General features: G+C 39.9%; 1 protein-coding gene across 1 annotated transcript in view; it reads right to left on the bottom strand.

Annotated features, from left to right (window-relative positions):
- The window catches only part of RAB2A (RAB2A, member RAS oncogene family), a 134956-nt gene that overhangs the window by 80076 nt on the left and 37263 nt on the right, over positions 1-17617 (bottom strand). Inside the window, exon 3 of the mRNA XM_089685311.1 lies at positions 13721-13788. Within this exon, the coding sequence (XP_089541437.1) occupies positions 13721-13788 (68 nt within the window). The remainder of the gene's footprint in view (positions 1-13720; positions 13789-17617) is intronic.

The following is a 17617-nucleotide window of genomic DNA, read 5'->3' as shown; positions in this document are numbered from 1 at the left end:
CTGCCCTGTGCAAAACCATTGCACATAGCAGGTAAGTATAAAATGTTTGTTATTTAAAAAGAGAAACAAATACAACCTTTAGAAATCGCTTTAATAACTGAAGGACAAATTAAACCTGGAAATCTCATGGCCAAGGGATGGCACTGAGGACCAACCTGCTGAATCAGATAAGGACAGGTAGATACAACTAAAGGGAAATCGCTAACTAAAGAACAATGGCCCTCAATTAGCAATGTGGAGGACAACCAATTATGTATCATAACGAAAACAGGTAGAACAACAAACTACCTGCACAGGTAGAAACTTAGATGTGGTCCAACAGACATGAGATGAAAAAACAAAAAAACAATTCAGCATTGACTTTGAAAGCGGTTTGTTTCAAAGAAACAGATTTAATGAAGTAGACAAGAGGACATATCAATTAGGACAAAAACTCTTAAAAGATGAGGGAAAGTGATAGTTCCCCATCTCAAGCAGAATGCAGCGAATAATTAGCGGGACTTCTTGGTTCCAAAGGACCAGAAGGGTGTGTTGCTCAAATTTCAGATTCTCTAAAACAGAACAGAAGAGGACTACAGGACAGCACCTGAAGTGGGAAAACGTGACAGAGTTACTCCAAATAATTCACACTCCAAGGAGGGAGTCTAACTGACCCATCAGTGAAATCCCTAAAAGGTAAGAACATTGTCAACCTGATTGATGGTATACTTGTTAGGGTGGATGGCTGGAGTGTCAAAAGTGGGCAGAGATCACTTACCAAGAAAATCACTTTCAAGGTAAAAAGAAGCACATGATTCTATAGGCTGTTTCCAGGTTTCATAGAGGAATGTTCTGTTCCAGGCATAGGATCAACCTTCCCAATCCACACAGTATTTAGAAGGCTGATGCTCCAACTGCAAGGTAGAATGCACTACACCAAATCATGTTAGAAACAAAACCTTGTAATCATAAAAGGAACTTGCTCAAACGTAATCCTTTCAGGTGTAGACTGAGTGCTCTGAATCAGATAATGCCAGGATCCTTGATCACATATAGAGGTGAGAGCAGAAAAGGGTCAGAACTAGATGGCATTGTGGATGGTGCAGAAGCATGTTTATGGTCACTGCAAGTTGACTCCAGTTCCAGTAAGTATGCACTGACCGCTCAAAAATACAAAGTGGATATTAGGGACATGAAGGAGTATGGGCTGAGGTCACTGTTGCAGTGGGATTGCCCTTTTTAAGACATGCATGGCACAGTGGTAAAAACAACCAGGTATAAAATGAGGCAATGCCAACTTACTCACAAACCTAAGCAGCTGATACTGAAGAGGGTTTTCCATAGCTGGAGTTGACCACATCATTAAAGGTGGGTAGTGGAACAGGACTGGAGACCAGTTAATCTATGAAGTTCAGAAACAGGAGCAGCAGAGAAGACGCTTCCTTTAAGGTTGAATTATGAAAAAAGGCGCTCAGACCATGCAACACTCCGCCTAACATATGAGGTCAGTGCTCAGCTCCTTCAGCTTTAAACCACTACTGCTGTAAGATGGCAGTGGCAGGATTTTTTTTAAAATGGTACCAACTGTGTGGTAGCTCCCATAGCTTCAGCCCAACTGACCCTACCCTGATCACAACCCCTTGATGAAGCCACGTGATTGGAGGCGTAACGCGTAGGGGAGGGGCTACGTCATCACTTGGAGAGGAGCTGCACAACACGATAGACGGCAGGTGTATGACTCAGAGGCCAGCAGAGGATTTCCAATGGGATATTGCGTTATTTAAACTTGTCTAATGTGAGTTTATTACTTGGATGGTGGGAATAAAAAGTTTTAAAAGGTAAAGTACTATGTCCTCTATTTTTTCCTGCATGCGAAGTAACACAAGGAGAGGATAATTAGGAGGTCTGAGATAACAAAAGGAGTGTGTAATCCCTGAGGTGATAATCAGCCACAAGAGGATACATCCATTACTCCTAAAAGGAAGGATCTCCCAATTTTACCAGCAAAAGTATATGTCCAGTAGGTTCCAGGGAAAGTGAACCGAAAGCGTGTATAGCCTAATTGCAGGCATCAAAGGAGGTGAGCGCACATCTTGACTATTTGAAGGATTCACAAAAGTCACAAATTGAAGAACAAGCACCAAGTCACTATATATAAACAATTGTTTATTCAATGGGACTATTATTTTGATGATATTTGGATTCATACTAATCACTACTAATTATTTATGAGCATTTGGTTATTTTTATTTATGGGGGATCATTTAAATGCGTTTTAGTTGAGGGTTATTAGTTGGTTTATTATCTTTATTATATTAAATAAGGGTATTATGAATATAAATGAAATTGAGGGTATTAGTAAGTACATCATGTCACTAATAGATGATTTATGAGCACTTGGCAAAATATTTTTTTAGAGGAGTATTTCATGTGGAATTATTTTGATATTTATTTGGAGGAGATTGATTAGTTGAAATTATCTATTTAAATATTCTTTGGTATGTATACACTTTTATTAGTTATTTGTATCATAATTTGAATTAATTTAATTATTATTTATTGAGAAGTATTTAGGAGCGCAACATATATTTGTAGATGTAAATATGCATGCTGAACTGCACACTGAATGCAGGGATCGTGGCGTTAACATGGTGCACAGTTAGGAGATATTTGTTACCTACAGGTAAGCCTTATTATTGGCTTACCTGTAGGTAGAAATAAATACAAGGACTTTACTAACTGTTTAATTAGCAGGCTATAAAACTGTCCTTAACACTCCTATAACCCTAACATTGTAGTTCTGGTGTTCATTCTCTAAAGTGGTTGTAAAACTTGTTTTTCCTCAATAAAGAGAACCTGTCACCAAAAATCATCACATAGTCCCCTATGTAATGAAAAAAAAAAGTTCTCTTTTTATTGTAAAACATCAAAGTTAAACCCTAGAGAAGCCTACTCTCTCCGAAAGCATCTGTATTCAAAGTCCATACCAACGAGGCATAATTTCCTCTATTAGTTGCTTCAAGATACCTGTCCCCTTTCATCTGATACCCACCTATATATGCACAAATGGCTCAGAATTCTTCAACGTGTTATTACCTTAGATCAATGGAGCAGGATTTGGGAGGCTGCCTCGGTCTTCTCTATGTGTAGTATATAAAGAAAACACATAAAATATTGATGTTTTTTGTAGAAGACCCCTGAGGTTCTCCATGCTCACAATCAGAGTGTTTCTCCTGTCTGCTGGTGATGTGGTGAGGAAACTGGCACCCTCTTCCATATCTTCTGGACTTGCCAACACATTACACCTTCTGGAGAGAGGTCCTTAAGCCTTTTGTGGCTACTCACAGGCTCATATTCCATTTGAGTCCATTCACATCTTGCTGGGCCTACCTCTTTCAGGTCTCTCCAAATTTGCCAGGAAACTATCCTCTCATATTTTAACAGTGGCAAGGAGACCCATTCCCATGCATTGGCTTTCTACTATGCCTACGCCGCCTATGCAATCTGAATTGGTGAAGGTTAAAAGAGATTAGAAGAATGGAGTACCTCACTGCTATGCATGCTAACTCTGTCCCCACCTTTGAAGCAGTTTGGGAACCGTGGGATCTTTCCGTTTCTGATTTATCTACTCAATTGTCTAAAAAAAACTGGCTAATTCACCGTTATACACTGACATTGAATGTATCTATATGCCTTTCATCGATCAGCCTATTTCATTGTTTTTTTTCATTAACTTGTGAACGTTAGTTTGCAATTCTAAGCAACGGTTTGTTGTAAGCTCTTTAAAAATCAATAAAAAGAAAATTATAAAAAAAAACAAACATCAAAAGTTACACCCAAGCACATAACATACCCCTCCAAAAAATTGAGGGCACCCCCACATATATACACGTACAAACGTAAAAGCACATGCTGGGGAGTCTACGCATAAAAACTATTGCGATACACATGTTACATATCACTGCGCACGCCTGAACGAGAGCAATAATTCTAGCATGAGACCTTCTCCTTACACTATACGGAGGCTTTAAAAATGTCGCCTATAGAAAAATATGGGGTACTGAAGATTGTCACCATGTCACAGGTGCATGGAAATTTAAGGTTTGAGGTGTTGGGTATCTATTACTCGGTGCAACCTCGTCTTTTATATTTTCCGAAAAATAGGGTAATTTATGGCTTTTTTTGTGCCCTAAAATTAATTTGTACTTTTTACTGAAATTTATGAGGTAACATCATGCAACATAAAAAATTGGAATTGCTGCTATTTTGTTCATAAGGGTCTCTGATTTCAGAAAATATATCATGTTTGGGCGTTTTGTGCAATCTGCAGACCTAAAATGATTTTTTAAACGTGTGCAAAAAAAACTGCAAAAACAGCTCTGGCTGCAAAATGGATAAAAGATAAAGCCGGACACACCCCTTTCCTGAGGAGCAGCCAATTAGTGCTCATTACACTGCAAGGTCTCTCCCCTCCCTGCTAGTCCCCGGGGGACGGGGCTGGAGACAGGCAGGGAGTTGAGGAGGAGCTAAATGTATTTTATTGTGGATTTTATGTGATAGACCAACACAAAGTGGCACATAATTGTGAAGTGGAAGGAAAATGATAAATGGTTTTCAAACTTTTTCACAAATAAATATCTGAAAAGTGTGGCGTGCATTTGTCTTCAGCCCCCTTTACTCTGATACCCCTAACTAAAATCTAGTGGGACCAAATGCCTTCAGAAGTCACCCAATTAGTAAATAGTCTGCCTGTGTGTCATTTAATCTCAGTATAAATACAGCGGTTCTGCGAAGCCCTCAGAGGTTTGTTAGAGAACATTCGTGAACAAACTGCATCATGAAGGCCAAGGAAAACACCAGACAGGTCAGGGATAAAGTTGTAGAGAAGTTTAAAGCAGGGTTAGGTTATAAAAAAATTATCCCAAGCTTTGAACATTTCCATCATCCAAAAATGGAAAGAGTATGGCTCAACTGCAAACCTACCAAGACATGGTTGTGCACCTAAACTGACAGGCCGGGCAATCAGAGAAGCAGCCAAGAGGCCCATGGTAAGTCTGGAGGAGCTGCAGAGATACACAGCTCAGGTGGGAAATCTGTCCACAGGACAACTATTAGTCATTAAAGCCATAAGAAGTCCTGTTTGCAGTTTGCGAGAAGCCATGTGGGGGACACAGCCAACATGTGGAAGAAAATGTTCTGGTCAGATGAGATTAAAATTGAACTTTTTGGCCTAAAAGCAAAATGCTATGTGTGCCAGAAGACTAACACCAGGCATCACCCTGAACACACTATCCCCACCGTGAAACATGGTGGTGGCAGCATCATGATGTGGGGAACATTTCTTGAGCAGTAACAGGGAAGATGGCGAGAGTTGATGGGAAGATGGATGGAGCCAAATACAGGGCAATCTTAGAAGAAAACAAGTTAAGAGTATACAAATAACCTGAGACTGGGACAGAGGTTCACCTTCCAGCAGGACAACGACCCTAAACACACAGCCAGAGCTACAATGCAATGGTTTAGATCAAAGCATATTCATGTGTTAGAATGGCCTAGTCAAAGTCCAGACCTAAAACAAATTGAGAATCTAAGGCAAGACTTGAAAATTAGTGCTAAGTATTCCCCCCAAAAAAAATATATAAGTGCCAAGTGCTGAGAGTGCCTCCTCACCTTAACCATGCGACCCCTAAGGGCCACAATGCTTTAAGCTTGCTTTCATCTGCTATATGGAATAAATGGTATTTCACTATGGAGGCTCTCTTTGTCTACCTCTCTATGGCCTTTTGATAATCCTGGGGGTATTACCATCTGAGGGCATAAGTGACCTGGCAGAGGAGACTGAGTGGTACTACAGGAGCATTATAACAGAGATACCAAGTCTGGTGGAGCATTATTACTTAAACCATTGTGGCCCTTAGGGGGTTGCATGGTTAAGGTGAGGAGGCACTTTAGCCACTTTTGGATCACGATATACACGTGTGGCATGCTAACACGCATCATGTTTGGAGTGCAGAATTGAAGCACTGACATCGCGGTGTTCTTTATTGTGGATTTTTATCTTTAACCAACATTTATATTCATACTGAGCACCTGTCACTATCAGTTAGAGTGTGCAATGTCATTGTGTATTACTTTTACTTTGCATATATTGTATTTTGGCACGATCTAGTCAGCAAACGCATGATCTGTCTTGCACTCTCAGCACTTGACACATATATTTTTTGGGGGGGGAATACTTAGCACTAGTCATTTGTATCTTTCAATACAGCATGGTCACTTTATATGCATTTTATATTTTTATATCATTGTACTTATACATCCTGTGGTATTGGGAATAGGTGGTAGCAGCTTGCATATATTTGGGGTTTTGTTTGTTCATACCAGTGGAGCGCAGGGGGATTATTTTTATAAGACTTGAAAATTGCTGTTCACAGACGCTCTCCGTCCAATATGACGGAGCTTGAGCTATTTTGCAAAGAAGAATGGGCAAACATTTCACTCTCTAGATGTGCAAAGTTCGTAGAGACATCCTCAAAAAGACTTACAGCTGTAATTGCAGCAAAAGGTGGTTCTACAAAGTATTGCCATTCTGTGTTGGTCTAATCACAAACTCCCAATAAAATACATTTAAGTTTTTGGTTGTAACATGACAAAATGTGGAGAATTTCAAGGGGTATGAATACTTTTTCAAGGCATTGTATGCTGGTGCCACAGCACTGGTGTTTGGAATTTGTGGAGGAAAGTCACCATTCCCTTGAATTCAACTTTCACATATATCACTTTGGGACTTCCTTTGGGGGCGTTTTTCGATATGGACTTCATGTTTTTATTAATTTCTTATGTTTTATGTGTGATGTAATGTTTATTTCACATTAGCGTGGCAATTTTTTCTGTTTAATGTTTACTATATAATTTTGGTCGAATTGGTATTTCCAGACGCTATTACCTTTTAGATCCTTTCAGTGCAATTTTCCTTTTTGAATTTTTAACCTGTATGCAGTGTGAGGAAATATTTAACTAGATATAAGTAACCCTAGGTTCACACCTAAGCATTTTCTGTAGTCCATTAAACGATTTCCTATGGGACATGTTCACACCTGTGCGTTTTCACACGGTGCGTTTTTTGGAAAGGGTCAGGCTTTTTTTAACGCAAAAAGTTGCGTTTGTTTCTATAGAGTTCAATGGAAACGCTGCAGAAAAGCATGTATTGCATTTTTGCTGCACTTTGCATTTTAAATCTGCCTAGCAACAAGAGAAATATATAAAAAAAAATTACCCCCCCCCCCAAACACATCAAAAACACAACTGCAAAAACGCAACGCAAAACGCAATGCAGAAACGGCTCAAACGCAACCTGCATAGGTGTGAACCTGGCCTTAAACAGCATGGTTTAGGTAGGCCCTCATACTACACAAATGTAATGGGAGTAAAACAGTTTGCCTCTAATGATCCTTAACCAGTCCCAGAGTCATTTTTTGCATACATGTTAAAATGGCCTAAAGATTTGTTAAATGCCCCAGACTTCATATATTTTCTGACAACACAGGCCCTGAAAAGCAAAATGGTGGTAGTTCCAATTTTTTATGCCACATGACATGACCCAATTTTTTATGCCACATGACATGACCCAATTGTTTATCATCAAGTAAACAAAATGTGAAGTAATCAAACTACCACTGTATACAAAAAGGAACAAAAAACATTTATTTTGTCACTGCAATAGGCAGTGATCAACTCACAAATCTGATGAATATTACCCACTCCAGCTGCTTTTGCTGTGCAACTGATGTGGTCACTTGGTTCTGCTTTGTACTTCTCTATATGTGATATTTGCTAATAGGATTGGCTATTTTATTTTTAAGAAGCATACATTGTAATAAACAGATTATTCGCCTGGGTTGTGACATACAGTATATGGCCACTTTTCTTTGCTGTGTTGGTGACTGATACTTTTGGGAACGGCCACAGTGACTGCATGCTGGAATCTAAAACCTACAATTGAAGAAAATCAGGAGAAAGATTCTTACCAGTTTATTATGTGTAATATTGGTTGTGGAGTTCATGTTGAATAACATACAATATTTGTGAAGGATTTGGAATAGTGTTCTGTTGGGAAATTAAATGAGAATCCTCACAATTTACATCTGATAAAAGTTGATCACCATCTCTTCACAGAAGTGAAGACATCTGAAAAGGATGTTATAAGCTTTTCCTTCTTTTCTGAAGAGAAATACGAGGTGGACATATAAGTTAGTAGGCTCTATTTGGACCCAACTGTACGTATATGTCAACCATGCAGAATCAATGGATTTTAAATAAATGTAACAACTTCCCGCAAATGGATGTACAGGTTTCAGTGGTTCTACAAGGATCATGGCTGTAGTGGCAGCCATGATCTTGCTCTATAATGTAAAGTGATCTGAGTTGCTATACAGCCGCTGGATCACTTTTACAGGTGTCAGAAGGTTAATGATCATTTTATGCATAGGGTGCCAGCAAAAAAGACTTTTAGCTATCTAGTCCCATGCTCCTGCAGGTTCCCTACATGCTATGCTACTGGCCCCTGCAGCTTCTTCTCTTACGTGCGTCAGTGAAAGCACTTTGATGTCACTGATCACAATGTAAGGGCCTATAAGCCCTGCAATGTATTTGAGGACACTGAGGGAACACCTAAAAGACAGAGTGTAAATTAGAAGAGGAGGAGAGTGTCAGCTGAAGGTGGAGCAAGGGATGAGGTGGGTTAAAGTTCCTATCAGTGGTACTCTACGCATAAACAAGAATTTTAGCATTGCAGTGCAGGGGGAGTTGCACTGCACAGGAAGATTTTTCTTTTCCCTGGAGTTTGGCTTTAATAAGTCCTAAAGATTTTCAGAGCGGTCTTAATTTAGAACTTTTGTATCTGCCTGGAGTTCAGCTTTACAGAAATAACTTTTATGGTGAACCATTGGCGCTTTATAAATACTGTATAATAATAATAATGGCGCTGTATTCCTGTGCCATGCTTGATTTAAAATGCATACTATATGATTCACCAGCAGGTGGTGCTGTTGTCACATTTTCTCAGCACATCAATAGTTCCTTGCATTGATGGAGTTGAATAAAGGTTTCTACACCTGCTGTATATGTATGTTCTAGGCAGAAAGTTTTTGCCAGTTAAAAAAAAAAAAAAAAAAAAAAAAAAAAAAAAAAAGGAGACCCTGCAGCACCACCATTCCCTTGTGCTTATGTAATAGAGATGAAGCGTAATTTCATTATAAGAGCCCTTTAGTCCCTAAACCTTTTTCTCCCTATATCCCTCGAGTCCCCAAGAGGGTTTTTTTTTCGTTTGTTTCAGTTCTGCACATTATAAATCTTTTAATTCTTTATTTAATAGCAAATTTTGATACATATATTTTTATTCCTTGGCTTTTATGGAGAATGAATTGTACAAAATTAGAAACACACTACATTGCAAAACGCACAAAGAAAAAAACAAAAAGGAAGATTTGCCTAAATTGTTTGTGTAACATTAATATAAGATCCAGTTCACAGGGAGACAAAATAGCACAACAGGAACTTAAAAAAAATTAAAATGACATTGCAAGCAGTTGATGCTTGTGCAGTGTCATCCAGATCATCTAACAGTATTGTTGGGACCTGGTGATTCATCTGGTAGTGAATATTTAAATTTTTTGGGGATATCTGTTGCTGTACTGAATGTCACTACACTTCCAGTGAAAACAGAACAGAGAAGCATTGTTTTTACATTCACTCCTATGGAGCGATTGTAAAAGCATCTGAAAGCCCAGGAGCTAATCTATTCAGTCCTTGGGCCTAGTGCTGGATACCTGCAGGTTCCAGCCTATATCCATCAGTAAAATAACAAAAAAAAAAAAAGACAAAAATCACGCAACAGTATACTCAAAAATTAAGCCGCTGGCAACACAGATACATAGTGTACAAATATACATAAATTACCGCACTATAACATTACTAAATACAAATGTTAACATACAGTATCTCACAGAAGTGAGTACACCCCCCACATTTTTGTTAATATTTTATATCTTTTCATGTGACAATACTAAGGAATGACACTTTGCTACAATGTAAAGTAGTGAGTGTACAGCTTGTATAACAGTGTACATTTGCCGTTCCCTCAAAATAACTCAACACACAGCCATTAATGTCTGAACCACTGGCAACAAAAGTGAGTACACCCCTAAGTGAAAATGTCCAAACTGGACCCAAAGTGTCAATATTTTGTGTGGCCACCATTACTTTCCAGCACTGCCTTAACCCTCTTGGGCATGGAGTTCACCAGAGCTTCACAGGTTGCCACTGGAGTTCTCTTCCACTCCTCCATGACGACATCACAGAGCTGGTGGATGTTAGAGACCTTACGGTCCATCATCTTTCATTTGAGGATGCCCCATAGATGCTCAATAGGGTTTATGTCTGGAGACGTGCTTGGCCAGTCCATCACCTTTAACCTCAGCTTCTTTAGCAAGGCAGTGGTCATCTTGGAGGTGTGTTTGGGGTTGTTATGTTGGAATACTGCCCTGTGGCTCAGTCTCCGAAGGGAGGGGATCATGCTCTGCTTCAGTATGCACAGTACATGTTGGCATTCATGGTTCCATCAATGAACTGTAGCTCCCCAGTGCTGGCAGCACTCATGCAGCCCCAGACCATGACACTCCCACCACCATGCTTGACTGTAGGCAAGACACACTTCTCTTTGTACTCCTCACCTGGTTGCAGCCACACACGCTTGACACCATCTGAACCAAATCAGTTTATCTTGGTCTCATCAGACCACAGGACATGGTTCCAGTAATCCATGTCCTTAGTGCTCGTCTTCAGCAAACTGTTTGCAGGCTTTCTTGAGCATCATCTTTAGAAGAGGCTTCCTTCTGGGACGACAGCCATGCAGACCAATTTGATGTAGTGTGTGGCGTATGGTCTGAGCACTGACAGGCTGACCCCCCACCACTTTAAACTCTGCAGCAATTCTGGCAGCACTCATACGTCTATTTCCTAAAGACAACCTCTGGATATGACGCTGAGCACGTGCACTCAACTTCTTTGGTCAACCATAGCCAGGCCTGTTCTGAGTGGAACCTGTCCTGTTAAACCGCTGTATGGTCTTGGCCACCAGGCTGCAGCCAGTTTCAGGGTCTTGGCAATCTTCTTATAGCCTAGGCCATCTTTATGTAGAGCAACAATTCTTTTTTTCAGATCCTCAGAGTTCTTTGCCATGAGGTGCCATGTTGAATTTCCAGTGACCAGTATGAGAGTGAGAGCGATAACACCAAATTTAACACACCTGCTCCCCATTCACACCTGAGACCTTGTAACACTAATAAGTCACATGATACCGGGGAGGGAGAATGGCTAATTGGGCCCAATTTGGACATTTCACTTAGGGGTGTACTCACTTTTGTTGCCAGCGGTTTAGACATTAATGGCTGTGTGTTGAGTTATTTTGAGGGGACAGCAAATTTACACTGTTATACAAGCTGTACACTCACTACTTTACATTGTAGCAAAGTGTCATTTCTTCAGTGTTGTCACATGAAAGGATATAAAGATATAATAAAATATTTACAAAAATGTGGGGGGTGTACTCACTTCTGGGAGATACTGAAGAAACAAAAGTGAAAAAAATAAATGTGTAGAAAAAAACACCATCAAAACAGAATCCCAAATTAAGTCCAAATCAGAAAGAATAGATCAATACAGTCCCAAAGTCCTGGTGTGTATGAAATTAAACACTACCTCCAATAAAGCAGGTGTGCCACCACCATATATTAGTAGGGCTCTTTCTGAAACACATGGACTATTAACCTAAGAAAAGTCAAACATATGGGTAATATGACTTGGAGACAAGCTTCCACCATTGCTCTTAAGCAGGAAAAGATGCTGGACAACCAGAATTTTCAGGAAGATCACTTCAGACTTTCACCCTCCTATATGTCTCTCCGGTATATGTAAAAAAATCGGTTCGTAAAAGAAGAGATAGGAAAGCAGACGTCGCATAAAAACCCATACTCATTTTAGTAGACAAAAAGTGCTTTATAACAGATAAAAAAAACTCTGGTCCCGGAAACCAATCCAACTTCCTGGTATACAGAAACAGCATGAGAACATCAGGAACGAAGTCTCTACCAGACACGTTTCTTCATAAATGAAATCTGGGGCACCGATTATGTACATATATTGGAGATACACGGTTTTTATTTCATACAAACCAGGACTTTAGGTGTGTGTGTAGGGGTGTGTGTGTAGGTGTGTGTGTGTGTAGGTGTGTGTGTGTGTAGGTGTGTGTGTGTAGGTGTGTGTGTGTAGGTGTGTGTGTGTAGGTGTGTGTGTGTAGGTGTGTGTGTGTAGGTGTGTGTGTGTAGGTGTGTGTGTGTAGGTGTGTGTGTTCGTTCTGATTTGGACATGATTTGGGATTCTGTTTTGATGGTGTTTTCTACACATTTATTTTTTCCACTTTTGTTCATATGTACACATTTGTATTTAGTGATGTTATAGCGTGGCAATTTATGTACATATCGTTATCAGTGCTCCCAGAGTGCAGATTGAAAAATGTCACTAGAATGAACAACCCGCATCCCAGTGGCATTTTAAAACCGCACTGGGATTGAAGTGATAAAAAAAAGGCTATCATTTTGCCCATTTAGGGTAGAGGGAAAGACACAGGGATACACAGGAGCATCGAATCTCCCTGCACTGATAGTTAAGACGTATGTGCTTTAGAAAACAAATATCATACCCACGTAGATGGATGCAGCATCGATCTGATGCTGCATCTGTCCCCTGCCGTCTCTGCTCATAAAACTTAGTGATCAAACACCGCAATCACTCAGCTCACCCCTCCACTCTGAGCAGAGTGCAGTGACAGTCAGTCTCCAGCTCTCTACTCTGCCTCTCCAGTGCTCACGGGAGTGCTGGGTTGTGGAGGGGGCAGGAGGGGCTGGCTCAGGCTCTTGGGAGATTGCTGGGTCAGGATCTTTTCACAGCCTGCACCGGCTCTGTGAAGTCAGTCAACAACAGGCTTCAGCCCGCTGTTGGCTGAAAACAGGTCATGGGAGTGCAGAACTAACTGCCCTCCTACTATAGGAGAAGTACAGTCAAAAAACCTTTGGCTATACTTCTTTAAAGCTGAACTCCAGGAATTCAGCAACTTTATAAAAAGGACAGGCACACTATTAGTCAAGTCCAAAGAGGTACCTGCCACCTTCTGGACTTCTCTTTAATTTACATCTGACAGGTTTATTGTGTTTCAGGAAGATAATTTCCAGAGCTCCCTCCCAACCTTGACGCTCTGTTCTCAGCTTCTCTAAGTGAAGCAATGCAGCTGCTTTAGAAACAAAGTTACTTTGTCATGAATGAGTAAACTAATAATGTGTTACAGTAGAGGGGTGCAGGAAAGAAAAACAGCAGATAATTCTCTTTTTAAAAAATGGGGTAGAAATCCAATTAAATTATTACAAAGCATCAATATAAACCATGGCCTGTCCCCTGCACTAGTTTGATGTATGGGAGAAAGCAATACCTAGGGAAAGGCAACAGTGCTCACCAGAAATGCATTCACAATGTGAAATCCTCAGTGGGATATTCCCATTAGGTATCCTAATCTGCCCATTAACTATGAAAGCTGGAGAGGTTTGGGGAGGTAATGTCTGCATTCCTTCATTACATAAATAACTTACAGTTTCCAGTTTTATACACAAAAGGTTTTGAATATTATACTTACTGTGTCCCAAATCTGAAGCTTTATTTGCTTGCTATCAATTGTAATCATTCGTGCACCAAATTCAACCCCTGGCAAAGAAACAACAAATTATTATATTTAATCACAATAAACGGACCAGAGTGTATACAGTGAACATTAGTCTTTGCAGTTGATTTTCAGAACATCTTTGGTTTGGTGCCTCTGACACCTCCACAATCATTAAACTCCCTATAAGCAATAAGCCTACCTGCCATCCTACATGCATTCTGCAGAATATATCTATTGACATAACAGTTATAATGTCCAAATGCCATACCAAATTACACATTCAGTTGACAATTCAGAAGAAATACTAACAAAATATTATACAAGAGAGAAGGTTGCATTGTCATTGATATTCTGGCTTGTTCAATACAAGATCAATACAAGGTAAACTAAATAGATCACACATACACCTTTAGTAACCACAGAGATTAATTACATCAGTCAGCTACCCAAGCTACCCTAACTATATAAACCCATGTTTTAAAATAATAATTCAGAAGATTCATACATAATTATTATTTACATCTTAGCACTAAACAAAGTGGAACTTAACTTTACTCCTATGGATCACAGGAATGCAGTTCGTTCTGCAGTCCTGTGACCCATTTTCAGGCGACAGTGGGCTAAAGTCCACTGTCGGTTGATTTTTTTTTTTTTTCTAAAAGGGAGTGGGCAGATACATTGGATATTAAAAAAAATCTACACACCCATGATAAAATGTCAGGTTTCTGTGATGTAAAAAAATTACAAAGATAAATAATTTCAGAACTTTTTCCATCTTTAATGAGACCTATAAAAACTGTACAATTGAAAAACAAACTGAAATCTTTTAGGGAGGGGAGTAAACATGAAAAACCTAAGCAATGTGGTTGCATAAATAAGTGTGCACACCCTTTTAGAACTGGGGATGTAGCGGTGTTCAGAATTAGGCTGGCCATACATTATACAATTTTCTTTAGAAAATTGCTTTAGATTTACCAAAAACCATATGAGGTCAAACCTGAACAACACTTTCAATTGTATCCAATTAAGCAGGCCCTTGCACAACATAGTTGAAGGCAATTCTAAAGGAAATTGGGCAGAGATTGAACAGAAAATTGTATAGTGTATGGCCAGCCTTAAGCAATCACATTCAAAATCATGCTAAATAGGAGTCAGTACACACCTGCCATCATTTAAAGTGCCTCTGATTAACCCCAAATAAAGTTCAGCTGTTCTAGCAGGTCTTTCCTGACATTTTCTTAATCACATCATACAGCAAAAGTCATGGTCCGCAGAGAGCTTCCAAAGCATCAGAGGGATCTCACTGTTAAAAGGTATCAGTCAGGAGAAGGGTACAAAAGAATTTCCAAGGCATTAGATATACCATGGAACTCAGTGAAGACAGTCGTCATCAAGTGGAGAAAATCTGACGCAACAGTGACACTACCACGAACTGGACGTCCCTCCAAATTGATGAAAAGACGAGAAGAAACCTGGTCTGGGAGGCTGCCAAGAGGCCTACAGCAACATTAAAGGATCTGCAGAAATATCTGCTAAGTACTGGCTGTGTGGTACATGTGACAACAATCTCCCGTATTCTTCATATGTCAGGGCTATGGGGTAGAGTGGCAAGACGGAAGCCTTTTCTTACGAAGAAAAACATCCAAGCCCGGCTAAATTTTGCATAAAAACATGTGAAGTCTCCCAAAAGCATGTGGGAAAATGTGTTATGGTCTGATGGAACCAAGGTTGAACTGGCTTCCCAGAGTAAACATAGAGGCGCTGCCGACCCGAAGACCAGTGAATAACCGGCCTGGGTGAGGACAGCACTGGATCCCTGGACAGGTAAGTGTCTTTGTATTACAAGAAGATCCACTTTAACTACCTCCTGGCTGGTCACTGTAGTTTAACTGCTGACTTAAGGGCATGCATGCATGCAATACTTCTGCACTTTCAAGGCGATTTCCAAATATGAACTGCGATTGCAAATGCACAAGTTTTACCAATACCGTGTTATGAAATTACAACTGTGCTACTGTGGTAAACAAAACAAAAATATGCCCAACCTCTACATATGTAAATGCTAGTGGCTTGGCAATCATGTGGAACATCTTGGCAAATAGGTCTTTATCCTCACTAACCCCCCCCCCCTTCCTTGTTAGCACAGGAGAATAACTGATTGGCTCTTTGTAAAGCTTTTCTCTTTCTGACCTCTGCTTTTCAGGGACTGCAAAATACTGATACCAAATCAATATTCAGGTACTTCCATTGTTAGGATTAAGAATGCATTGTATTGTTAGGAAAATTAATTAATACATTCCGTAATAATTTGTGTTCTTTAAAACTATTACAACAATGGCAAATGTAACACAGTGAGAACATGGCTACTACTGGATAAAAAAAAAACCAAAAAAACGTTTTCTACTATTACATACAAAAACCAAAAGATAAATTTCTAAGCATTAAAAGCAGACTGTGTATCAAACAACTATTTACTTTTAATTGCAGATAAAAGCTGCACTGCCATCTATCAGGAACTCCAGAATTGCAGTAAAACTGAAAAAAGGAGAAAAGAGTTTAAAATCGGCCAAAAGTGGAACGATTTTCTTTCCTGCAACCACAGGAGAACACAGTGATTACTGCTAGCATTTATAATAGCCACTAGCAATAATCACATGTAAAATCCAGCAGGCTAGTTGTTCGATCTTCAGCATGCCTATACATGGTTCGAATATGGGCTGATCGAGATTGGAACCTTCTATGACCAGCTTAAGTGTGCATATGCAGAGATGTATTACAAGGCTGAGGTGAGCTGGGAACCTTTTACTCAAGGTTACATACACTATGCATTTCAGAGCAGATTCTGTGCAGCATGTTTGTTGTGTATTGTTTAGAATGATTACAACCTCGTTCAAATGACACACCAGCCTAAAACCGTTGATGCAAGGCAGGATGGATCCATGCTTTCACAATAACAACATTTGGTGCTGTTCATGTAATCACACATCTGAGCATTTATATGAGATTAGGGACAGATGAGTGGCCTTGGATGCAAACTGTGTGTCCAAGGATGCTAACCTGTCACCGATCACATGCAGTCAATCATATCATTCACAAGTCCTGTTCTGGTTCAGTGACCCAATGTGTGCAGCAGTTAAAACACTTTGAACTGCAAGTCAACATTACCTGTGGTTCTGTTTGAGTTTGGGACGTCTACATTAAATATGTAGACTATACAGGAAAATGTGCTTTGACTGGGACTTGTTTCCACCACCCACTGTGGGAGGCAAAATCATAGGTTACAAGAGCACAGAGAAATACACACAGAAACATGTCAACCACATAGCTCTGGCCATGTGAGCACAGACTTATTGCATGTTGTGTAAGTAACATGCTAGCAGTCCTCAAGCAGGCTCCTTGCCACCTGTACTCACTGGATGACTTTTACTTTAAATACTCCTTTAAAAGTGCTCATGAGTAACCATCGGTTTATTACAGCATACTTATAACATATCAGCAATTCTTAGCAGTCCATAGCAACATGGCAGATGTTTCCACCAGTCTCTTAGAACAGCACTGTTTAAATGGTGGCCTGTGTGCTTCCAGGGGATACAATGCAGAGTGACAATGGGATGCCTGGTGCTGGGATATTCTATGTGTTCCAGCACCTCACACTAGAATGATGGCAGCATTCGGTCAGGTGGAGTGATCCCCTACCTCACAAGAAAAGTGTACTTCTGGTTTGAAAGGAAGAAAGAAGCCGTGTGGGTTCATGTGAACAGGCATGTTACCAACAATGTGGGAATCTTTTTAATTGCTCCAATACCAATGAAGGGGGAATTTATTATAGCTCATACTGACAAACAATGGGGGATTTTAATTATGGCCAAC

Source organism: Staurois parvus, unplaced genomic scaffold, assembly GCF_062004578.1.
Source record: "Staurois parvus isolate SC_StPar_1 unplaced genomic scaffold, SC_StPar_1.0 ptg000371l, whole genome shotgun sequence".
In the NCBI taxonomy this organism is placed as follows: domain Eukaryota; kingdom Metazoa; phylum Chordata; class Amphibia; order Anura; family Ranidae; genus Staurois; species Staurois parvus.
Note: the sequence above shows the minus strand (reverse complement) of the source record. Positions and strands in the feature narration are given on the sequence as shown.